Source organism: Lepidochelys kempii, chromosome 7 (assembly GCF_965140285.1).
Source record: "Lepidochelys kempii isolate rLepKem1 chromosome 7, rLepKem1.hap1, whole genome shotgun sequence".
Classification (NCBI taxonomy): Eukaryota; Metazoa; Chordata; order Testudines; family Cheloniidae; genus Lepidochelys; species Lepidochelys kempii.
Window position 1 is genome coordinate 56,283,761 of NC_136386.1, and position 25,982 is coordinate 56,309,742.

At 50.7% G+C, this 25,982-nt stretch overlaps 1 protein-coding gene across 1 annotated transcript; it reads left to right on the top strand.

Moving 5' to 3' along the window:
* The first annotated feature begins 5,672 nt into the window (after positions 1 to 5,672).
* On the top strand, positions 5,673 to 25,758 carry PITX3 (paired like homeodomain 3). The gene is made up of 3 exons (XM_073352960.1): positions 5,673 to 5,792; positions 19,463 to 19,668; positions 24,248 to 25,758. The coding sequence occupies exons 1-3, from the start codon at positions 5,684 to 5,686 to the stop codon at positions 24,809 to 24,811; spliced, it is 879 nt and encodes a 292-aa protein (XP_073209061.1). The 5' UTR covers positions 5,673 to 5,683; the 3' UTR covers positions 24,812 to 25,758.
* Positions 25,759 to 25,982: the final 224 nt, after the last annotated feature.

The following is a 25,982-nucleotide window of genomic DNA, read 5'->3' on the forward strand; positions in this document are numbered from 1 at the left end:
TTGGCTTGATGGAGCAGAGGAAGAGAGGGTCTTTGCTTACAAGATCCAGTGTAATCATTCAATTGCACCTTAATCTCAGATGATAACTAGAGGTGGGCTCTTCTCCTCGGCCAGTTTATATTATGACGTTTAGAGGCCACTTTTCAGCCTGAAGGTGGATCCTAAGCGGTTATTGAGACAGCGTATCAAGTCAGTACTGAAACATTGCCACTTTGGGGGTAAGCCACAGCACCTACCTCAAGCACCAAGCAACCAGATAGACAACCTTGTACCTTTATGTTACTAGTCCAAGTCTGCCCAGCATTGTTGTGTGAAAAGACTTTTGCTATCTTATAGTAGTTAAGGGACTTATGTGCCATGAGTTTGGCAGTCTTGAGCAGTTCTCAGTTGACAGCTATCTACACTACATAAACCACCATTGGCTTCTACGTCAGCTGCTAGATTTCAGTCAAGAAGTCATGTTGCATTTGCCATGGTGTGACCGAGTGTCACTAGAATTAGGAAAGAGAAGCCATATTTTTTAAACAAACAGGGCTTGGTCTCTATTTGTTTGCTAGGGAGGGGAGCCCTTAGCGAAGAATGAATGCTACTCTTTCCCACCCAGCATTGCCAGGCTAGGATAGAGTTTTTTCCTCAAAACTAGAAAAGGGGGTAAAATATGAAGGCCGAAAAGAATAATGCTCACCAGGAAACTAGACAATACACGATACACAGCAAATATAGTCCTCTCCCAGAGTGGGAGAAGGAAGGCCTGCCCTTCCACTGCCTCATAAAGCACGCTGGGAAAGGAAGGGGAAGAGTCTGAAGGCCTCTGGAATGGAGGCATTTCTCTAGTATTTGAAAGAACAGGAGCAGGTGCTGCCAAAAGGCCTCTGGAAGAGGGAAACCTGGGGTGTGGCTGGGTAGCAATTTGAAGGAAAAAGTCTATTGTGTGTATATTTAGGAATCTGTGTCTCTGAGCCCTATGGCTCACTTGGCTATATGTAAATAGCTGTGTCTGTTCGAGCATTTTAAGATCTAGGGTGTCTGTTATACTTTCTATTCTTATTTATCCTACTGCTGCTATAATGGGTAGGATGTCCTGACCCATCCGTAGGTGCTGGAATTAGCGGTGCTGCTGCATCCCCTGGCTTGAAGTAGTAATAACAACCCAGATATATGGTTTCCGCCTTCAGCACCCCCATTGTAAAAATTCTTCCAGCACTGACCCATCTCTTGATAGTGACACAGACTGATCATTCTCTTCTCACCTCCTTCCACACCCTGGCGGAGGCACAGTGCTAAAGGTGTTGCCCGCTTTTGATAGGCTTGTGATACTATTTTTTTCTTAAAGAACCAGCTTCTGGAGCCACGTGACAACATGAGAACCTTAGCGTTCCTTTTGAAGAAGTAAGCTTTTTGTTGTGGAGAGACACTCGTAACTATCACAAGAGTGTAAGCTAAAGGCTCCAAAACAGGCAACACACAAACCCTCAACTTTTTTTAAACCAGTCTTATGAGTGGTTGGGGGGTGGCAATAATGGGGGTTACCACCCCCATTATGAATGCTTGGGGGGTGGCAATAGTGGAGCAGTGCATGAAGAACACCTGCCACTGCCCATGTTGTACCTGTCTTAGGCTGCTTGAGAACTTTTGTCTCCAGGACTGTCACGCCATCACCTTCCCCCAGTACTAGAGTCAAACAAACAAACAGCATGCACTAACTCCGCATAATACCTTGGGGAAGAGACTATAGCTTGTCCAGTGAAACACTGCAAGGAAACATAGATTTATTCTTTGCTCTCTGCTCTGTAAGGACTACAGCACCAGTCTCTCTGAGCGAGGCTGGCTTTCATATTGCCACTACAGTCGCTACCCTAAAGCTGTGGTTCTTGAACTTTGCCATGCTAGACCCCCTGTCATTTAGCAATAGGGGCATGTTAGAGTGGTCATGACTCCCAAGGTTCAGAACTCATGCTTTGAAATTGACATTACCTTTATGATACAGTGATATTACAAATGTGACCACGTGATAACAGAGCAAAAGCTGACTTCAGTGGTAAAATCTTACCCCAAGGACAGATAAATCACAAGATAAAAATCCAGTGATGCTGTGTAGTGTTGCTCAGATAGTCTTGCTCAGTGTGTTCTTTCTGGGTGTAAAATCTTCACCTAAGATGAAATCCACCCTGACCCATGTAAAGCTCAAGTAATGAAACTTTATGAGTGTCTATGGTCTTGAAATAGTGGCTATGTCTCCTCTCTACTGGTTGCTTGAGATGATCTTGAGGAAGCTGTATCAATGTAAATCCTTATGTTGAGCCACTCGCTCCATCACAGATCCTTTCCGCAGCATGACGGGGTGGGCAGATACTCCCAGGTATTTGCTTACCTGCAGTCTGCCCCGGGGTGGAGTTTCAGTGGTCTGAAAAACTGAGACCTTTCACTGTCTTCCCTATATGAGAGGGCAAAAATTCACCCATCTCTTAAACTCCACTAAGCTTTAAAGAAATCTAACCACTGTCTTTAAAGACAGTTCCAGCTAAATGGTTTCTAACCTGATTCGGTAATAGATGGAAGTAAACTGTGTTGAAACCACTTTTTAAAACAGGTTCTAGTTTAGTTCCCTATCTAGTTAAAAGCATTTTTAACATGGTTTAAACAGATTATGCTGTGTCCACACTTCCGGTTTAACCTTGTTTATACCATCAGCCTGAAGCAGTTTAAAAACGAACATTTTTTTGAGCCATGGAGATTGGATTCTCCGTCTTACACCTGGGCGTCACTTACAGCCGGGCAAAGTAGCTGTAAAATGCTCCTGTTCTGGTCTGCTAGTGTTTCCATCACAGTTGGCACAGATGTAAATGACGCCACAAGATGCAAGACAGGAGAGAATGAGGCCCCTATGCAAACAGGACCCCACATAGGATGAAAATGTCCTTTAGCTGCAGACAGGCAGGAGTCTGAATTCCTCCTTAAATCTGGTCTAGTGCAGAGTCAAGCCCTAGAAGAGAGGAAATTGTGCTTGACAGATGCAATCATATGCAAATGGCTGTAGAAGAGGGGAAATTATCATCTACAAACATTGGGCAGAAATTCCATCTGCCGCCTCCTCAGGAAGGGCTCTTAATAAATTCTGAGACAGCAAAGTGACACACATCTTAATCAAGCCTTAATCCAAGGAATTAATTCACTGCGCGTTTCTGCATAATTCCAGGAGTAATGCTAAAAGCCCTGGCAATATCAGCAGCAGATGGACTCCCTCCAACTCCATGCAAAGGTATTAAAGAAAACACAGCCCCTGTCACATCACTTCATGTACATACACATGGTGAAAAGCAAAGGGGCTGTGCCCTGCCGCTGCCTGGAGTTTATGCAGTCTGCAGACATCAAAGGCCAGGCTTGCAACGTGGTGGAAACCAGAACCTGCCTCAGAACAAATAAGGGGCTCCTGCCATGCCCTCCCTGGACAGGGGATCAGAAGCCCGCAGCAAGACAAATGACTGGAAAATGGGCACTAGGGCAACTGTGTCCATTTAGGAAGACACAGGACTTACAAAGTGAGCAGGGAAAAAAGGGAGGTTGACTCAGACCAGTGTCAAGACACGTGTGTCGGAGCTCTGGGGGCTCTTTGAACCAAGAGGCTGACTAAATGAGTACGTAGGAGGAGTGAGGATAAATCGTCCATCATAGAAGCTATCGGATAATAGTCATCAGAATTAGTAAACCCCTCCTCTTCCACTCCTGGTGTTTCTCAAAGCACTTAACATACACTAAAGGCACTCAGCACTGGCCTCTCTCCCTGTTAAACTCAACAGGAGTTTTCCATTGACGTTTGTCGGGGCAGAACTAGGCAAATGCTGAGGCAAATGCTGTTTTTGAAAACCGCGCCCCACGTAATTATCCTCCACACCCCTGTGAGGTAGAGTAAATAATTATTATCCTTGCTTATGATATACATGTTAGAGAAGCCCATCCAAATGCCCTGGATTAGAAATCCCAATTCCTAAACCACTGAATTTTGGGACTGTAGGAGATGTTTCCAAACCGGGATGCAAATGTCACAACTGACCCTATATCTGCAATGTCTAAATCCAAAACTCCGGGTCTGAACAGCCCCACACTCTGGAAGCTTTGAAACCCTACTCTGGCTCCCAATGTATTGCCTCAGGCAAGCTGCTATTCAATTTTAGTTGGGCTCCCTGGCTATAGAATGGGAATAGTTAGCACAGGTAAAGGTCACTTTAGAAATTAGTGTGTTCTGTTCACTCTCAATGAAGTAAGAGCACAGAAAATATTGCACATGCGCACTTGGATAAGAATCTTTAGTGCTGTCTGACAGCAAGGTCACAGGTCAAATTCGAGACCTTAGTGCAAATCTAGAGAAACTTCCCTCTCTAGCCATACATGGTAGGGCCTTTAACTCTTACTAGTCTGGAAGGAATGCGAAGCTGACCCCTGGTAACCTTCAGATACCCCAAATTAGGATGAAAGCACTTTCCCCACCTTGGCTTTACCTTAGCATAGAGCAATCTGGCAGGCTCTGGTCCCTTTGTAAGAGTGTGGCAGGAAGACATTGGGGTTGAGGAATACAAAAGGGGGTGGGGAGGTGCTATGGTTTCCTGCAGAGCCACTGATCATTACAGGTTTCAGAGTAACAGCCGTGTTAGTCTATATTCGCAAAAAGAAAAGGAGTACTTGTGGGACCTTAGAGACTAACCAGTTTATTTGAGCATAATAATAATAATAATATTTATCTGATCATTACCAGCTCTTTAGGTTAGAAGGGGAAGCATATGGGCACATAGAATTACCATTAAAGAAGAACCTGGGGTCCATAAGGAAAAGCTAAGACCTTTTTAGGTTAAAAGTAAGGGGCCATCTTAACCAAGCTTGCTTTGTCCTCAGTCACCCAAGAGTGTTTACTGTTGTACTAATGCAGGGTTTACAGGGATCTGGATGGGTCTGGCCTGTCACTGAAAAGAACGGCATTCACTTGTAACTTTCTAGCTCTGGGTCAGCACTTGTTTACACGTATCTGCCCTCTTGTTTGTGTCCCTCTATTGCTGTTTGTGTCTGTGCATATATGCCTGTGTATCTGTGTTCGCGTTATGCCTAGAAGTGGGGACTCCCCAGTCTTAGGGACTCCCCAGTCCTGTTTTTATGTGTGTCTGTAACATTATTTAGACCAGAGCAGCTTATTAAGAAGCAAAGGAGAAGGTGAGGAAGACCAGGGGATGATAGGGAAGGGGGACAGGAGGGAGAGTTGGATGTTTTGGGAAGGTGCTAACTGCACTTGGCCAGCCACAGGGCCACTTCCTCAGATCTCCATTACACAGCCTGCTCCCAATGTTGCTATTTCAGTCTGAATGTCACCTATAAATTGGAGGCTCTTTCTCTGAAGGCTGCAAATAGAAGTGCTATTAGATAATCTTTGATTTATAGGGCAGCTAAGTGTGGAGTTTAGTGAGGGCTGTGGCCAGTCTGCCCACTTCCCAGCCAGGAAACCCAGCCTGGGCTGGGGTCCTGCTCCTGCAGATTTCCTTTACTTTTCCTTGCAGAACTTCCTCTGCCCTGCATTGACTGGTCCCTTCCCAGAAGGGGTAGGGAGGGGGCATGATGTGAGCTCTACCTCTCCACTCACTCTGTGCCTATTTCTGCAGATCTCTCCTCCTCCTCCTCCACCACCACCGACTCCTGCCAGATGGATTTCAACCTGCTGACAGACTCAGAAGCTCGCAGCCCTGCTCTGTCCCTCTCGGATTCTGGGACCCCTCAACACGAACACAGCTGCAAGGGGCAGGACCACAGTGGTAAGTGCAGGCTCTTCCCTTGAGACCCTTCCCATCCCCGTCCTTGACGTTGCTGCCTGGCCAGAAGGGGTGGAACGGCCCTCCCACATAGCACCTGCACTGAATGGACACATCTCTGTTTTGCATGCCCCTTGGTGATAGTGCCAGGAGTCGCTCTGGGAAGAAGACTGGCTGATCCCCAGGGATCAGTTCAACATGATGCTAGAGGTTTAGGCTCCTGGGACACTCATCTCGTTAAATGGATGCTGGGCATCTGCCTTTACTAGGTCCAGGCTTTGTTGTGTTTGGTGCTGTATAAACAGAGCCAGTGACAGTCCCTACCCAAAATCATTGTAATCTAAAAGTGAGCCCTATAAAAACACCCCCAGTACTTGACATTTGGATCTTGGGCTCTTCCTTAAAAGGCTCCACCCTCTTCTACCTTCTCCAGAAACTCAGCAACAAACAGAACAAGGGGCCACGGTGTCTTCTTTGTAAGTCTGCAGATAGATGATGGTTTCCTAGAGCTGACTGTGTAGTTTGCAGGTAGGCTGGAGCATTCAGTTTCTGCTAGGAATTAAAGCAGGGTAAAGGCTACAAACCTCTCAGTGGGTGTGTTTCAGGGATGCTGATTTTGATGACAAGGTTAGTTAGGAGCCTGACAGCTTCAGATCTGTCCTGATCCCACACCTGTGTCCTGGGAAGGAGAGAGGAGAGCAGATCAAGCAGCTCCCTGGAAGATGGAAGGGAGAGAAGGAAACCAGCCCAGGAAAATGAATGGGACAGTTTGTTATCCTATTCCTAGCAGCACACAGAGGAGGCACTGCACTTCCTTGCTTTCTAATTTGAGCATCACTTCCAGATCTCAGTCGGGCCGTTCCCATAGACCCACATTGACCTATATAAAACACATCTGATCCAAAGTACATCCTGTTCCCTTCCGATCCAATTATATCACCAGGAGTTTAGCAGTTGACTTCAGTGAGAGCAGCATCTGGCCCTAGGAAGGGAGCAAGGTACAGTGTCTAGAGCAGGGAAGTTGGGAGATCTGGGTTGTGCCATGGACTTTCTGGGTGCCCCGGTGCTAGACCATAGACAAAAGGCCACAGAAATGCAAAGTCTGTTTAAAAGGTCTGGCATCACCATGTGCTGTGGGTAGGTGGTCCCCCTTTTGGACCTTGGCACAGGAGGCTGGGAAGAGACACACCCTTTCCCAGTTTAAGCCATAGACAGAGGGAAGGTCCAGCTGTCCCCGAGTAGTGTGACTTCCCCTCAGTGCTTGGAGCCCGCTGGCTGATAATGGCCTCCTTCAGAGGTATTGCAGCTGGCTGCTTCCTCTGCTGTGGTTTTAGTTCCATTAATGGGTTGGATCAAAGTTGGAAGTGAGGAAAGGGCATTGAAGACCCAGGGAGAATCTCTCAGGGGAAAGGCTCCTCCAAGGAGTCACGTTCAAACCTTCCAGATCACTTTTGGTTTAATGCTCTCTGTGCACTTCAGGCCCCATCCAACTACCTTGGAAGCCAAGGGCCAGGTTCCCACTGACTGACAATCTCTCCCTCCCCATTCCTAAGAGAGCAGAACCCGGAAATGGCTTGCACCCACCCAGGGCCAGTTCCGGAGCAGCTAGAGATGCAGTCACAGCTGGGTACCAGGCACAGCCAGGCCATACCGCTGGAGCAGCGAGCCCTGAAGCGCACTGGAGAGCCCCTCCTTCCGGTAACCCTGCAGTGTCTCGGGGACCCTTGCTACAGAGGCTTTAGCAGCAATAAACGGGCGGGAGACGCCCCCTCTCCCCCTCCTAAAGAAGGCTGCCAGGTTCAGCTTCCACTTGATCACGGCCCAAGTTACAATCTCTGCTGCAAGCTCCGCACCTCCACAGCGCACTCCTTCCCAGGCGGACGCGATAGGCGCTGCCCAGCAAGGCAACCCCAGCACCAGACAGAGCAGCCCCGCCCCGGCACGCAGGGCAGTGGAGCGCACAACCCCCCCCGGTCGCTCCCGCCCCGGCACGCAGGGCAGTGGAGCGCACAACCCCCCCTCGCTGTCACTCCCGCCCCGGCACGCAGGGCAGTGGAACGCGCACCCCCCGTCACTCCCACCCCAGCACCCAGGACAGTGGAACGCGCATTCCCCCCCCCCGTCACTCCACCCCAGCACCCAGGACAGTGGAACGCGCATTTCCCCCCCCACCCCCCCGTCACTCCCGCCCCAGCACCCAGGACAGTGGAACGCGCATTCTCCTCCTCCCCCTCCCCCCGTTATCACTCCCACCCCAGCACCCAGGACAGTGGAACGCGCATTCCCCCCCCCCCCCCCCCCGTCACTCCACCCCAGCACCCAGGACAGTGGAACGCGCATTTCCCCCCCCCCCACCCCCCCCCCCGTCATCCTCCTGCCCCAGCACCCAGGACAGTGTGGAACGCGCATTCCTCCTCCTCCTCCCCCCTCCGCCCCGTTATCACTCCCACCCCAGCACCCAGGACAGTGGAACGCGCATTCCCCCCCCCCCCCGTCACTCCACCCCAGCACCCAGGACAGTGGAACAAGCATTTCCCCCCCCACCCCCGCCCCAGCACCCAGGACAGTGGAACGCGCATTCTCCTCCTCCCCCTCCCCCCGTTGTCACTCCCACCCCAGCACCCAGGACAGTGGAACGCGCATTTCCCCCCCACCCCCCCGTCACTCCCGCCCCAGCACCCAGGACAGTGGAACGCGCATTTCCCCCACCACCACCACTCCCGCCCCAGCACCCAGGACAGTGGAACGCGCATTTCTCCCCCCCCCACCCCCCCGTCACTCCCGCCCCAGCACCCAGGACAGTGGAACGCGCATTCTCCTCCTCCCCCCGTTGTCACTCCCGCCCCAGCACCCAGGACAGTGGAACGCGCATTCTCCTCCTCCCCCCGTTGTCACTCCCGCCCCAGCACCCAGGACAGTGGAACGCGCATTCTCCTCCTCCCCCCGTTGTCACTCCCGCCCCAGCACCCAGGACAGTGGAACGCGCATTCTCCTCCTCCCCCCGTTGTCACTCCCGCCCCAGCACCCAGGACAGTAGAACGCGCTGTCACCCGCGCTCACAGCGCACCCGGGTCCACTGCGTGAAACAGCAACCGACACACACAAGGGCAACCTCGGACAAAGTCACAGGCGCTGGGCAGCGCCTAACAGGCAAACCAAAGTGCCCCGTACAGAACGCGTGTGGGCCCCAGGTAGTGTCAACCACCACACTCAGCTACTTGCTGCCCCGCACAGCCCCCAACTACACACACTGCACCAGCAAACACCCCCCCCCCCCATCCACTGCCCAGAGATACCCTCCCGTATTGCAGACACAGCCCGCTCAGATCTGGACACACAAACATAACAGCCCCTGGCTACGGCCGCTTCATTTCGTCCCCCCCTCTCTGCGCTGCTGTCCGATTTTCCTTTTTGCAGTGAGCTTTTATTGTTTGTCACGCGCAGTTTGTGTTCAAATCCTGTTCTACGCCCCCCCGTTGGGGTTTGTTTGTCGATATCAAATTCTTGATCTCGGGTCCGGGCGTCTGTTTATTGTCCTAGTTTCGTAGGTCCCAATTCAATCTGGTTTCGGTTTTTGGGGCGTTCATACCGGTGTTTTCCATCGGCGCTATTCCTTCGCTTCCTCTCCTTTCTCCACTTCCCTTTCGACCCGGGCTGGGATTTCACACGGTCTTTCTTGCTTTCTAATGACATTTCCCAGCTCAAATCTAACTGGTTTCGGGTCCCATTTGTAGACTTTGGTTCTTTTTCCCGGGGAACTGCGCGATCCGGTCAGCTTTGCCCCCGGTGCAGCTTCCTGGTGAAATACTCATGTTTGGAGGACTGGGGGGTGGAGAAGGAGATTTCTTTGTTAGTTAATCGGGAGCCGAGGGCTGGATCAGGCGCGGAGAGTAACCGGAACGAGGAACTGCTCAGTTCAGTCAGTTTCCTTTCTGGGCTCGATTATGCGCCCGCGGAAGCCGGGTTTAAACTCCCCCGCTCGCACTATCGAGGCCAGTCTCTCGCCTTTATCCCCAGCCGGGATGTGTGTGGGGCAAAGGAACAGCAGGAGCGGGACAGCTGCAGCGCAGCGCGAGTTCCCGGCCCGGCCCCGTGCAGACACCCGGCTCCGGATCCTTCAGGCTTCAGCTCTCAGGTCCTGTGCGGAGACCGGTCAGGTGAGCGGGGCCACCCGACAGTAGGGCTGGAGCCCGGCCAGCCAACCCTTGCCGGCTGCGTTGAGGAAGGCAGGGGGCTAAGGCGAGCCAGGGCCGGGGGCTGCAGATTGGAGAAGGGACCCTAGCCGGAGGCGGCCCGGCCTGGGAGCTGCACTCGGTGGAAATACTTGGCAGCAGGGCCAGCGATCAGGGCTGGGGTCGAGCAGTCCCCAGCCAGGCGCTATTCTCTCGGGGTCGCAGGGGAAGCAGCTGCGCTGAAAATGGGGCACAGTCACTATTGGTGACAGGGGTGTTACCAGCCACGGCTTCCTCGGGCACGGTTGGTGGAGGCGCAAGAGCCCAAGCCCTGCTCTGATGGCACCTCCGCTAGTGAGCCTGCCGGGGACAGGTGAGAAGCGGATTGACAGGCGCAGAGCTAGGGGCTGAGAGCCGGGGGCTGCCTGCGCGGGTACTTCGCTTTTTCAGACCCTCGGGAAAGCATCCGCTTGCTAGAATTAGGGGAGTCCGACTGAAGGTGGTAGGGCTCTCTCCCCCCAGGACCGCTTTCTGCTCTGCTAACCGCTAATTATTAAACCAGCCTGCAAGGGAAGTGTCTTCCTAAACCCAGGCCAGGCGGGTCATTCCCTGAACCACAAGGATGTGTCCTTACCCGCTTTCCCGCATCCTCCCTGGCTAATGGAACCGGCGCCGATCTCACCCGTTGTAAATGTCCAGCCCCACATCTACCCAGCTTTCGACCTCACCTTGTGGCAGTGAGCTCCACCGTGTTGCGGAGGCGCCCCGAGATGCCTCGCTTGCTTTTCACTGAACGTGGCCTGGTGCTTGTTAGGAGAGGGAGCGCATTGCCTGGGAATCTACCGCCCTCCTGTCCCCTCCATGGGCTGTAGGAGTCCCAGCTAGGGTGACCAGATGTCCCGATTTTGGGTTTTTTTTCTTACGTAGGCTATTTCCCCCCACCTCCTGTCCCGATTTTTCACATTTGCTGTCCGGTCACCCGAGTCCCAGCGGTTCGGGGCATGTGCGCCACCAACAGGCTGCGCCCGCTGGGACTAGACTCGGGGGACTTTGAACTGTGACGGGGGAAGGGATGCTTCCCCCTGAGCGCTGCCTTCCCTGCCCATCGCCTCCCGCATGCCCCGACGGGTCCCCCTCTCCCTATCGGACGCACCGCTCCCTCTCCAGAGAGGCCTGGGCGCTCCGACAGCCTCCGAGCTAGCGAGCTGCAGCTCCAAAAAGCAGAAACCTGTAGCCGTCTCCCCGCCGCTGCCGGGACACACACCGCTGCGCAGGGCCCTTCCTGTCTATCCCTGCTGCCTTCAGCCCGGGGAAACCCTGCCAGACTCGCCTGCCTGCGGCCCGCCCCCAGGAGCAGCCTAGATTACAGGCAGCTTCACACTGAACCGAGCATCTTCTCTGGGGCGCTTCTGCCTGCCTGGCCCAGATGCCGCTGGGGCTGATCGGATAAAGGCGTCAGCAAAAGGCACCTGCAGAGATCAGCGCGGGTCTGGCCCCCCTGTCTCCGCTCCCCCGAGCGCCCCTGCCCCGTTTCTGTGGCCGGGGCGGGCCCTTCCACCGCCAGCAGCCAGGTAACGCTCCCCTCGCAGATCTATCGCTTCGCCTCTCCGGTCAGCAACGCCGGCAGGCGGCTCCTGCAGCGGCTGAATAGCGCGCTGTCCCTTGCAACAAACAGGCTTTCTGAGCCTCCAGGGCCGGGGTATCTAACAAGGACAGCAGCCTGTGGACTAAAACTTTCCCGGACGTGCGCGAGCGACTCCCTCCCCCCATCCACCCGGCTAAATCCGAACCGGAACGAATCCAGCCTCTGTAAACGGCTCTGCCCCTTACCCTGGAAATTAAGCTTTGAGGACAGCCCTGCACGGTTCCCAGGTCACCCCTCTGGTTGTTTTCAGGCAGAGGGCGCCGAGCCCTTATCAGCCAGAGCTGGTTTGGGAGCGTCAGCAACTTCCCGTTTAGCTCTCCCTGCTCCGGCTCGGTTTATCCAGACCAGTGAGTGCCAAGGGACCGGGAACCCGTGGAAGAGCGATAGCTGCCCAGCCTGCCACGGCCGCCCTGCAAGGCGATCCGGGCCCCTAACTGTAACTCCAGCGAGTGCCACGTAGCCAAAGAGCAGAACTAGCGGCCAGCGCGCTGTTTGCTCTGCCCCGTTTCATTAGCGCCAAATCTGCGCTGTACGGAAGTGGCAGAACTCATTGCAAGAGCTCAGCGTCTAAACACCACATTTACCCCACTCTCTGCTCTCAGGCACATTCCCCACCCCCCTGCTCCCCGATCCTTCCGCGCCCCTGGCCCCACATACACCGCCCCCAACTATCTGCCCCTGGAGGGCCCCGGGCTCTCCCTTCGCTATGGGCACCAGCCCTCGCGCCCTCCGGGACAGACTAGCAATTCCGGCAGGCCTTGACTGGCCCAGACGGTTCCTTCTCTCCTAATCCCACCTCCCAAGGGGCCAGCTGTCTCTGGCTGGTGCCCTAAAGTAATCCCCACTAATTGAACAGCTTGCGCAGTTAGCCTAAGGTATCTTCATTAAGCACCGTTTGTTTGGCAATGGGTAGAAAATCGGGAGTGGGGGGAAATCACACAATCATCAAAGCTAAGCAGCGCCTAGATAGAGACAGCGGAGCTGGCTGAGCCTTAAACTGAAGCGCAAATATTGGTTAAGTGAGATGAAAACCTCCTTCTTCCCCTCTGCCCGTGCTCTCAGCCTACCTATCCTCTCCAGCATCCCAGCGAGGTGTGTCTCCATGCCTCCCTGACGCACTGGCCAGGTGCTACCAATTGTCATTAGCGCCTTGATTACTTCCTTTCTAGCCAAAACCTCGCTATCCAGTTTCCCGACAGAGCCTTTCAAACCACCCTCCTTCCATGACCACGCTTCAAAGCTCGGGAGTCCATTTCAAAGGAGTCTAGAATCTCGGTGTAAAGGGAAATTGTTTATATCGGAGCCACAAAAGCCATTTATCATCTTGGGGTTTGTCAGAGTCACAACCCCTGCTAGAGGTCTGGGCAGACACCCAGAGCAGGCTCTTTCAGCATGATAATTACTCACTTTCTCTGGTTTGCAGCCAGTGGCATAACACACAGAACAGTCCTAAAATCAAATTTATATTGGACAGTCTGAATCCCTCCTTTCCTCTAACCTATTGTCCCCTGGCCTTAGTTTTTCTTCTACTCAAATTGTTCTCATGATGTCACCATTTCTCTGCCCTGTTCTAAATTGGCTGGCTCCTCCCTTTGCAAGAGCCCAGTTCCATTCCGCCTCAGCTGAAAAACCCTGGCCAGATAAGCACCTTCTCCCCCGTGCACAGAGTACCCTGCTGCCTTTGGAGAGGCACACTCTGTTGCAGCTAAGCAGCTGTGGGTACTGGCTGGAACTGGGGATTCAGGACTCTGCTCCTGATTTGCTTTGTGATTTCAGGCAAGTCACTTCACCTGCTCTGGGGGCTTGGTTATCCCAGCTACCAGTACATAGGACTAACTTCTTAAGCTTCAGTGTCCTGGGCAGCTGTGAGGTTTAATGAGTGTGTGTTTACTGTGTCCATCTTTGGATGGAATGCACTAATTAAATGGCACCTTTCTTCAGGATAGAAAAGGCAGCCAGCTAGAGAGAAATCAGTTGAACTCCTCCCACTGTAAAAGACAGTCTAGAGTCAGCTGAGTACATGCAGAGCATTATGTCTCATTACCTGCCCCCGTTTCCCCCCCCCCCCCAGTTTTATTGTATTTAGCCAAGTGCACTAGAGGATTTGTGTGGTTTGCAGAAGGGTGTTAAAGAGAAGTCCTTTTGAGTTCTCCAGCTGCATATGGAATGACAGGCTGTGATACCTGCAGTTAAGATTGCCTGACCCTTTCCATTATAAATCTGTTTTTAGCTACTTAGAACTTTGCCAGGCTTGAATTGTTCAGGCTAAAGTTTTCCTTGCCGGGGATCTGCTTCGAGCTGAACAAGGTTCAGCCATTTCCAGGAACAAGGTGTGGATTGTTTGCCCGTATTAAAGAGAAACACTAGCACCTCTGTACTTTGGAGCAAGGACTTCAGGTTTGGCAGAGGCATTGCCCTGGTGTCAGGGATGTATTTTTACCATCCCTGTGAAAGCTTGTCCAAATCTGGCCAAATTATAAGATCCTCAGAAATCTCCATTCACACATGCTCAGACTTGTAAGAGTCTGGCAGCTAAATTCTCTGAAGACTGCAGTAGTCCTGGACATGCTTCGTTCTCCAGTGTATGACTGGGCCAGGCCCACAGAATGACTGAGCATGATCTGGCCCAGCACTATAGAGGCTGAGCAGGACTCTTCCTGAAATTGCTGCTGTAGGTTGTTGGGGGTCTGGGCCAGGGAAACTCTCTCCTGTGCTTTCCATGTAGTGCCCAGGTAGCCTTGAGGAGGAAGCTTAACTGAGTCAAATGCACAGAGATGGGGAAGGAGGGAGGAAGTAGGAGAAGAGTGGGAGAGCCTGGGAGGGGAAAGAGGTCTAATCACTGCAGAACCTGCCCCTATAGAACCTGAAACTAAACCAATTATTCTTGAGTCTCACAATTCCTTCACTGTTTAGTTGTGAAACTCACTGGTGAAGTGGGACCATCCCCTTCTGTGGCAGGTCCACCTAGCAGGAGAAAGCTGGTACTTTCTACCACTTATGCAGTTAGTTCAAATGGTAAGAGGTTTATGTGTGTGTGTGTGTGGGGGGGGGTAATCTTCAGATCCCACTCTGCTGATGATCCATGGGAGATGGGGGGAGCAGTATGGTTCCACATGATGCATTTTTTTTCAATTTAAGTTTAAGAAAAAAGTTAAATTACATAAACAACATTAAAAGAATGTTAGAGTTGCAAAATCAAAGATTCAAGTGTTAGAAGATGCCAGAATGATGGCTGGTTGTGCAGCCTTAATTCAGCCCCCTGGTGCGTATGCCTTGATACTGGCTAGTTGCACAATCACTATGTTTTTCCACAGGACCCCTCCAATGGGAGCTGCAGGTGCTCAGCACCACTACAACACACACCCTTAGCACCGAAGCCTAATTGCCCCCTTGTGTAGCCTCCATTCAGAGTCGTACTAGGCTGTGACAACCTTGTGCTCTCCCCTGCCCGTTGTGCAAGGCCCTAGGGCTGGTCTATGTGGGGAAGTTAACCGGCACAACTATACTGCTATAGCTATACTGGTAACTCCTTGTGTGGACACTCTTATTTCAGAATAAATAACTGTTCTTGTCACTATGGTTGTACCATAAATTTCTGCATGCAGATAAGCCCTTAGCTGGGCAAATCCTTAAGGATGTACTGGCTTCTAGTCGCCTGCTTTGGACTGGAGCTGTTACTGTCCATTCATGGGTTCTGCCCTGTTAAATCATCTTATTGCACTGACCTGACTGGCTGTGAGTGACATTTTCCCTTAAGCCCAGGCAGCTAATTCCAGCTATGACTCTAGTAGTTTAGTGGAGGGGGAAAGGTGCATATAATACTCTATGCACTATCTGAGGTTACTAGTAAATGCTCAGCTATTGTATGTGTTGGTTTCCACTGCTGTCAAAAACAACAGAGTGACCTAGAAATAAAAACTGTCCACTGAATGAACTAAAGGGGGCTTTGTTACCTGGGGTTATTCACCCAGGGGGGCTGATTCTGCCTCTGACACAGCTGTCAGGGAGAGCTGGGCATGCCCATTTGAGGGCTGGGTTGGCTCATGAGAGGGAGAGGGTGTGTAATGTAATCACGCCTTGGGCTGCAGAGAAATAGGGAGGGCATGATTCACTGGCATTGCACTTTCTTGCTTTACGGAGTAGCAGCAATAGTCTTGCTGACTCACAGCCCTGCAGCTACAGAGTGAGGAATCCTGGAGACCAGGGTCCATGGACCATGGCAGATGGCACCCTACATGGGGAAGGTAGTCGTACATCTACACCATGCTCTGCCACTCAAAGGATATACAATGCAATCTCTCCCATACACCACACTGTCCCTCACTCCCATAGGGTCCCCTGTGCCTCTCCACACTGCAGTGGGGAGGGACGGCAGTAATTGCACCGAAGCTAGAACTCCACTATTTCCTTTCCAACTGCGCAGCACAATCCTCTCTTGGTTCTGCCATGCCGAAAATCCGTCCCTACAAACACCACACAGGGAAAGCCAGGGCCAGCAAGAGTGGGAAGGAAGGTGTTTTCCCTGAAGCATGGCGCTCCCCTGGCAATATTATACCACCATAGGAGGCTTGCTCTGCAGATGCCACTTGCAACATTAGCTGGTAGTACAGAGCTTCTGTCCTCTGGGAGCAGGGCACTGCGAAGAGGGCACCAAGGGCACTGGGCATCCTGCTCTGCAGATGTGTAAAATTAGGACCAGGGCTCCCCTTATCTCCTTGGGCTCCACACAATTACCCAGACAGTCTTGCACCCCTGCCCAAAGGTGATGATGCCTTGGGCTTAGATTATGTCAAAGTCAGATATTTCATGAGACTAGGGATGATATAGCCCATGAGCAGTGTGCTGTGTCTACACCATCCCTTTATGCCCTGTGCATTGCAAGCTTCCCCTGCCCTCAGTAGGCATTCTGAGCAAAGCCTGCAGACTGGGGCACGTCATTACTACCTTAGCATCAATTCCTTTGGAAGTTGGTGGTCTTTTGCCATTGACTCTCACAAGCAGGCTCTTACACTCTGTGCTTCTCTCTTTGAAGGGTTTCAGACCTAACAAAATGAGTGAGGGTTAAACTGAATATTGTCCCCTCGTGGATAGTCAGATCATTACTTTCATGCTCAGAAATGGCGGCATCTGTCATCATTCCCTTTTTAATCTGTTCAGAGGCCAACAAGGGCTGAGTCTCTCTCCTCTGACATTGGTTCAGACCAGAGGAATAAGAATATAGTCTCCACTGGAACCACAACTGTAACATACACATTAAAAGCACGTGTTGTTGTCAAAGAGCATCAACTCAATGGGGGCCAGAGAAATTCATCTGCTTCCAAAGAGCCCTCAGGAAATGGGCACTGTCCCCACATCTAGATAATTATAGCAGTACTTAGAGTGTCACAAGGGTACAGCAGTTTCCTGTGGGTCTATTTTTAGGTACTACATATTTCCACCTTTTGAATACACATCTTCAGTGGTTTTCGTAGTCTCAAACAACATTAGCTGAAGAAGCTGGCTGAGCCTGAGGTTTGATGATGGGGCATGGAGCCTTCCTCCACTGCCACACCATGTCTGGCTGTCTTGAGCTGATGTTTGGTTAGGGACCTATGCTAAATATTTCGGGGTCTCACCCTGCTTCCGAATGGTCAGCTGTCCATGCCTATTGACATGCCCCCTTCTTAAATGCAGCAGAGAGGCCAAGGGTTAAATGGGCAATGGAGAGAACTAACCTCCCATCCTTAAGAGGCGGCTGGTGGGGCAGCATGAGGGCAGCCTGTATGGCCAATACCTGTGCTGTTAAATGAAGAAGGGCAGAGAGGAGCACCCAGTTTAGGGCCCATGCAAGAAGAGAATCTATTGGACCAGTGGGCTCCTTAACAAGTCCCTCTTACCGCCCCCCATCCTTAGTGACTCTGAAAAAGTCACTTGGGGACCATGGTGGATAATTAGCTGAACATGAGCTCCCAATGTGACACTGTGGCCAAAAGGGCAAATGCGATCCTGCGATGCATCAACAGGGGAATCTGGAGCTGGAGCAGAGAGGTTATTTTACATTTATATTTGGCACTGGTGCAACCACTGCAGGAATACTGTGTCCAGTTCTGGTGTCCACAATTCAAGAACAATATTTATAAATTGGAGAGGGCTTAGAGAAGAGCCTCAAGAATGATTAAACGATTAGAAAACCTTCCTGATAGTGACTGACTCAAGGAGCTCAACCTATTTAGCTTAACAAAGAGGAGGTTAGAGGGGTGACTTGATTGCAGTCTATTAAATATTTGTTCTCCATGTAGGTACTTCTAACGATCTCTTCAGTCTAGCAGAGGAAGGGCTAACGTGATCCAATGGCTGGAAGTTGAAGCTAGACAAATTCAGAGAGGAAATATGGTGTAAATTTTGAACAGGGAGAGTAATTAACCATGGGAACAATTTACTAAGGGTTGTGGTGGAGTCTCCATTACTAAAAAATTTAAAATCAGGGCTGGATTTTTTTCTAAAAGAGATGCTCTAGGGATTATTCTGGGGAAGTTCTCTGGCCTGGTTTATACAGGAGGGCAGACTAGATGATCACAGTGGTCCCTTCTGACCTTGAAGTCTACAAATCCAGTAGAAGGGATTGGATCTAGATGGCCACTGAATAGAGAATGGGGAAAGAGTATTCACTTTTAAGGGACATGGCAATGTTCAAGAGAGGCCAAGATGTCATATCCATCATGTATGTATGTGCCTGTTAAATCGAAGTAAAATTGAATGGAGTGTCCTGGAAAGTCATTACTTTCATCTGCGGCTTCCACTTACTGTAGGAGCCTCAGTTTGTAATCTTGGCAGATTGGCTCCCCTCCCCTATTGTGTCTGCTCTTCCCTCAAGCCAGGGCCTGACAGTTCTATTCTACCCTGCCTTTTGTTTTGAGCCAGAAAGGTTAGTTCCGTTTATAGGATGATTAAGAGGCATATTGCAAAGCCTTCTCTATTACAATGAACCAGGGCCTAGTTTATATTTAACTAGATCCCTAGGGTGATTTCCTTTCTCTTCCTTTAAATCTCTCCTCAAAATTCATTTTTTTCACCTATAATCTCCACTCATCTTATACAGAAGCCAGTACCCAAGTGCTTTTCAGAAATGCAATAAATGATGTGACTAACATTTGTCCCCCCAGGTGGCTCCCCCCGGCTCCTTTGTCCATTTTCTTTCTCCTTTGGCATTCTTCCTGATTTGTTGACTTTTTATTTGTAGTCTCTGGGGCCTTGTCTAGATGTAAAATTGCACCAGGTTTGCCAAATGGTGTGATTGAAAATTGCTTTAGTTAAGCAAGCATAAGAAACATAAAGTGAACACTTTTAAATCTATTCAACCCAGACTTATATCAATTTAGCCTAAGTCAGTTAGGAACAGGTTTAAACTACATTACAATAAGCTACTCAAATGGAAACAAGAGTCTACCCGTCAGTTTAAAACAGACTTTAAGTTAAACCAGTGCAAGTTGTGTGTAGACAAGGAGTAGTTTTTTGGCTCCTCTTACACCTAGAGGTGGTTGGGGCTGTAAGGCTGGGCTGGTGAGAGAAGAGTTGAGTCTAATAGGATGCTGCCTGCTCTTGAAGCCCTACATAGTTACCACAGCTGGCTGCGTTAGGAAGGGAAGGCAGGTGAGTTTCGTGTGTGCCTGGATTACGTGCACCAGGAATGAGGTGCCCTGGAGTCCTGGGACTCAGAGGTGCAGGCCGGAAGCCTGGAGCAGGTAGCACCAGGGTAATGCGAAAGAGTTGCATCCCAAGCCACTGAGCTTCGGGGAAGTTGCTGTCCTGGGGACCGAGGCTTGTGCCGGAGTCCCAGGGCTGCGTTGTGATGGTTTGCCTGCCTTTGCATTTCACAGACACAGAGAAGTCCCAGCAGAACCAGACCGATGACTCCAACCCCGAGGACGGCTCCCTGAAGAAGAAGCAGCGGAGGCAGCGGACTCACTTTACCAGCCAGCAGCTCCAGGAATTGGAAGCCACCTTCCAGAGGAACCGCTACCCAGACATGAGCACCAGGGAGGAGATAGCAGTCTGGACCAACCTGACTGAGGCACGAGTCCGGGTACGGCCACCAGTCTTCCACTCCATAGTCTCTGAATACGGCCACAGCCTGGGGGAAAGGGGGGCCCGAGACCAGCTCTGCAGCAAGCCACCAAACCAACCCAGACCCTGCCTTTAACAGAGAGCCAAGGGCATTAGAGGCGTCTCCAGCACACCAATTCCACCCAGCTCTGCTCTCAGGGCCCAACAGGCCCCCGCTGCGGACACCTTGCAGGCTGCCATCTTGGATTCAGCGCAAGTTCACAAGAACGATCATTCTGGCAGGCGTTTGAGGGGGAAATCACACTTGATTTCCTTGGGAATGATTAGTTTGATGGCAGGCTCCTCCCGAGGCAGAGAACTGCCCACCTTCCTCCAGTTCCATATACTAACAGACATCTCTCCTGTGCTCTGACCCCCAGGGAAGATAAGTCTCCCTGGGCTGCTCAGGGTCAGAGGGCCCTTGGGAAGAAATCTCACCCAATACACAGGAGAAGCCATTACTCAGCTCTGCCCATGCTCTGTGAGTGAGAGTGTGTGAGTGTGAGACACACACAGTGTTGCCAGTTCTCCTGAATGTACTGGGTATGGGGATTTTGGATGCCGGTGCAGGAACTCTCATCCCCACATCTACCCGTCCCACGTCCAGCATGTCTGTCCTCCCAACCTCCAAATTAATCCTGTCTAGTTCCCCCTCAGTTCTCCTTCCCAGCCTCATCTCTGCTCCTCCTGCGGTTCTTCACCTCTTTCTCTGCTGCAGCCCCCTCTCCTTTCCCAGGCTGGATGTTTCAGGGAGGGGAAGAGGTTGGGAGATGGGGGAGTGGAGCCGTCCTGAGCTGCTGGTCAATTTCTGCTCCCTGCTCCCCTCCTGTAAGAATGTGTCAGCTCTGCCTGCTTGCTCCAACAGCTCTGATTGGCTGCTCTTGCCCAGGAGGCGGGGCAATGGGAATGTAGCCAATCAGTGGGGGTTTTCCAGGGGTTGACATGTGCGCCTCTCAGTGACATGGCTGGAATTGTAGTTGTAGAAGGCCGGGTCTACACCTAAAAATTAGTACAACCTAGCCCCTGGTGTAGACACAGCTAGTCTGTTGGACAAACTTTTCCATCTACCTACCTACTGCCTCTTGGAGTGGTGGATTAACTACATTGACAGGAAAACCCCTTCTGTCACTGTAGGAAGCGTCTACATGACTGCATGGTACCTGAAATTTCATTTGTGGGTCTGCACCCCCTTTTGACCAGATGCACGTTAAGCCCTGCCTGGGAGACAGGATGCCTGGGCTCTATAACTTGCTCTGTTACTGACCTGTTGTGCAACCATGGGCTGGTCACTTCTCCTCTCCGGGCCTTCATTCTCTGCCCTTCAACCTTTAGCTTGTCTATTTGGACTACCAGCTCTTTGGGACAGGCCTGCCTCACTACGTGTAGGTAAAGGCAGGGCTCTGATCTCAGCTGGGACTACAGATTAACACCACAAACCTTATCCATACCCCTGCTTCATCTCCCTCTGTATATTCTCAGGCCCTGGACCCTTACCCTGCCTATGTCCCGTGTTCCTGCCTTTCCCTTGTCTATCCCCCTCCCATCCTACCCTATCCCCCTCCTCTTTACTCTTTCTGTCCTGCTGTGGCCCTTTCCTCTGGTGCAGGCTTCAGGTTTCTCTATCCTGATGAGAATTAGTTCCCAGAAAAGCAGGGGTGTCACATTTTAAAGGGAAACCCTGCCAACTCTCATGATTCTAGCATGAGTCTCGTGACATTTAGGTGCTTAGGTTATTTTTTTTTAAAGGATTTGTATGAATTTCCGATTTCTGACTTCCTCTCACAAACCTGTATCCTTAGCCGAACAGCCCCTGTCGCCCCGTCAATGAGACTGAATTGCATGCTGCCCTCAACAAGTTGGCTGACATGCCCCTTGTGAGTGTGTGTATGGGTATGAGATTGCCCACTGCAAAGATGGACACCATTTCTCACTATTACCAATGGGGCTGAAGCCATGGTCTGAGGGAAAATGGTGGCCCTTTAGAGTATGCGCCAGCTGACACAGGCTCAGGCTGAGGGGGTGTTTAATTGCAGTGTAGAACTTCCTGCTCAGACTACATCCCAAGATCTGGGATCTTCCAACCTCGCAGGCCTAAGCCTGCATGTCTACACCACAATTAAACAGCCCCTTAGCCCGAGCCTGGGTCAGCTGGCATGGGCCAGCTGCATGTGTCTATCTGTAGTATAGACATACCCTTAGTCACCATGTGAGGCCAGGCAAGAGCCAGGAAGCTGTGGAGCTGCTGGGAATGGGGCAGTGGGGGCAGCAGAGAGGGAGCTAAGCAACAGGACAGGAAGCTATATTAGGAGTCAAAGGACACGTGGATAGCAGGAGGCAGACTGAGGGTGAAAGGGCCTACGTATGGCAGAGTGAGAGAACATGATGTGTAGGAAACTGAAGGGGATGCTGCAGACAGCCAGAGTTGTAGGAAAGAGATCTACATTGAGCAGACTGAGAGGCCAGTGTTACGTGCTGAGGCTGTATAGTTTGTGTGGTAGCAGCCTAGCTCCAGTGTCCATCTTTGAGCCCTCGGTATAACCCCAAACTTAAATACAGTCAGAGTTGAAGACCAGAAGGGCCCCCCAGATCAGCTACCAACCGCCTGTCTATCACAGGCCACCTCCACCACTGACATGCTAAACCCAACAACCGAAATTAGACCAAAGTATTACAGCCCACAGGAGACTAGACTATTGTGTGCCACAGGCAGAGAAGAGGAGAAACCGAGGTACACTAACACCTGAGGCCTCTGCAATAGCAGGGAAATGATTAAGTGAGATACACCCAGATAATCCTGGCAAGTGACCCACAGCCGATTACACTTCTCTCAAGGTCAATATGGGGGAACTATTGAACTCTAAGCCGTATAAACAAACATCACACTAGGTTCCCCTGAAGTCTGACTCTCTTTCTCCAGTTCCATACATACTACAAAGGGGAGAATGTGCGTGGGGCAGCTGCCTACCCTGTCTAGCTAGGGAAGAGATAGAGAGGGACAGAATGGCCCCAAGGGATACAAGAGCATAGGTGGGATTTGCTCTGATCAGCAAATAGGGAAGTTGCATTTCTGTGATTGAATTTTGAACCCAAGATGATCCCACATGAGTTGGAAATGCGTGGCTTCCCTTGAAGGTGGCGGGGGGTGGGGGGAGGGAGGAGTCAGATGGCAGGCAAAAAAACAGTTTTGTGACAGTTTTTCAAAATTATAACATAAGACACATGGTGTTTTGGGTTCTGACTCATGATTTTTGAACGCTTAGCGTAGGCAGAAGTGGAATTACAATTTTCAGAGAGGGAACTTGTCAAGTAACTTAAAGCCATGCTAAGCAACTACACTGGGCTCCAGCATAGGAATCCAGGAGTGAAATGGACCAGTCATTTTACCATCTGAGCTGACAGAAATGCAAAACCAAAACAAAGTGCATCCATGGCAAAACTAATTCTATTTTTAAAATTTTTTAACCTGAGGTATTACTAGTAATTTAAGAAAAAAAAAGTTTCAAATAGGGTTTTGGACAGCGTCCCAGTAATAGTCTTCAGTCAACATTTGGATTTATTTCCAATGGAGTTATTTTTACATTTGTTATTTGTCTTTGAAGAACCCCAGCAAAACTAATCTTTCACCACCTTCTAATGATACAAAAGATTAATCACACAAAATCAAACTGATTTTGAGCTACAGACAAAAAGAAGCATGAATTCCCCTAGTGCAGCAGTTCTCAAACTGTGCACCTCAGAGCACTTGCTCATGGTCTATGGAGATCTACAAAGTCATACGATACTGGCTCCTAGCTGCTAGATCACAGTTAAAAATACACTAAGTATTTTCCTAATATTTTCCTATGTAAGCAACTGCTGTATTTGTTGTGTGATCGAGAATGGAAGGCAAGGTGGGTCACATGATCGCAAACTAGAGAGTGTGTGTGTGTGTGGGGGGTGTCCGTGAGGCACTCTCTCTAGTAAGTTGTGGTCCAGCCCAGTTGAAGTCCCCTGCCCTGGTGGAAATCCCCATGGAGAATCTCCAGCTGATCTCCACTAGCGACACAGAACCAGACTAAACTAACAGAGATGAGAAGGGGGATGTCAGGGGAGGCTGCTGAATTTTCCACTCCTGTAGGGTCCAGTCTCTCTCTGATATCTGTGGAAACCTGGTATGAACACAAACGTACGGCACTACATTTATACTGCAAATCATGGATGTTAGAATGTGAAAGGACCTAGGTTCACTTACACAGTCCCAGGATTCTCCCAGTACTGCATGCTCCAGTGCTCTGTTCTGGTTTTAGGGGGGCTATGTGAGGGGGCTGCCACCAGCTCCCTTTGGGAGCCTACAATACCCCTGTTAGGTAACATTTCCTGCTATTGAACCAAAGTTTTCTTTGGTTAATTCCATCTAATCACTCCTAGTTACAAGCCCCTCACTCACCTCAGCCTGTCCTTTTCCAGATGTACTCAGTTGTCCTGACGACCATGTTGGTACAAGGAGGGATGACTGACAGAGACAGAGGCTTCCCCATTAATAACTGGAATGACCCTTCTGCTCTCTCCTTCCCTTGCAGGTCTGGTTTAAGAACCGCAGAGCCAAGTGGAGGAAACGAGAAAGGAACCAGCAGGCAGAGCTTTGTAAGAACAGTTTTGGAGCTCAGTTCAATGGACTGATGCAGCCTTATGATGACATGTATTCCGGCTATTCGTATAACAACTGGGCTACCAAAGGGCTTGCTACCAGCCCCCTGTCAGCCAAGAGCTTCCCCTTCTTCAACTCCATGAATGTCAGCCCCCTCTCCTCCCAGCCCATGTTCTCCCCTCCCAGTTCCATTGCTTCCATGACCATGCCTTCCTCCATGGTCTCCTCAGCAGTGACTGGCGTGCCAGGCTCCAGCCTCAACAACCTGGGAAACATCAACAACCTCAACAGCCCAAGCCTCAACTCTGCCGTTTCATCCAGTGCCTGCCCTTATGCCTCCACCGCCAGCCCCTATATGTACAGGGACACGTGCAACTCTAGCCTGGCCAGCTTGAGGCTGAAGGCCAAGCAGCACGCCAACTTCACCTACCCGGCGGTTCAGACGGCAGCTTCCAACCTGAGCCCCTGCCAATATGCCGTGGACAGGCCCGTATGAAGGGCCACCTGCCACCAACCAGGGACTCGACCTTAGCCTGATGAAAGGAGACCTTTAGCCCTACAACAGCGTACACCCTGCAGGAAAGAGAGAGACAGATGGACCTCTGTGAAGACTTGTCTAACTATTGTATGGTGAATTTTGACTGTCTATTTTTTTTTTTTTTTTTTGGTAAAGCAACAGAAACTGCTCATTGGAAGACCCACTGGGAAACAGCAACCTGTGACATTCAGTTTGACTGGCTCCTGGGCAGCAGAACTGAGCATATGTCAATCTGCTCCTTCCTCCCTCCCCTTGGTGTGATAGCTGTCCTTGCCCCTCCATGGCACAAAAATCCTGTTTAAAGCATAGGCAGTGAGATGGCACAGCTGTAGGAAGTAGCCAGGGACCCAGGCAAAGTGGTGCAGCTACTCAATGCTTGGCTGAGAACACACATACACCCACAGGTGTGAGCGGTCAGATTTCATTTTGAGGCACCTCACCCATTTATTTATCATATGGCCAGTCTCACCAGCCACCAGTCAGGAAAGTACTGTCTCAGCCGGCAATACATTTGTATACTGCAGATATATGCATGGCCAGGTAACTGAACCCCCTAGGGATCGGGAGTTGTAGGGATGTAGGATGTGTGTGTGTGTTATATAACACACACATATATATACACACACAAATAAATATATATATAACATACCTTTTTGTTTTGTATGTGGGATAATCCGTGAAGTAGACCTTACAGATGAAAAGCCAAGCATGTCCACCATGGTGGAGCATTCAGCCTGTCCGCTTTCCTGCTTAAGGAGTCATTTCCACTTGGGTAGGAATTCCTTTGCCAATGTACATCCAAAGAATCCCTTGTTTTTCCCTTTTGCAACAAATCGCCCTCTTTTTGTGCACCCACCTCTCCATCCCCGAATTCCATTTTCAACAATAAAATGAAAGTTGGAGCAGTCCCGTTAGAGGTTTCCATCTGTCTGGTTATTGGCGCACAAGATAAGAACGTGGGGAAAAGAAAGACCTGCAATTGTCTAAAGGGTCCAAATCAAACCCACATTGTGAAAGAGGAGAGGCCGCAAAAGGGCTGCTGTTTAGGAGATGCCAGTTCTTGGTGAGGGCCCAGTAACAGAAGGGGAAGTGTCATCTAAGCAAAGTCCAGGGATGGGGGCCCCAACAT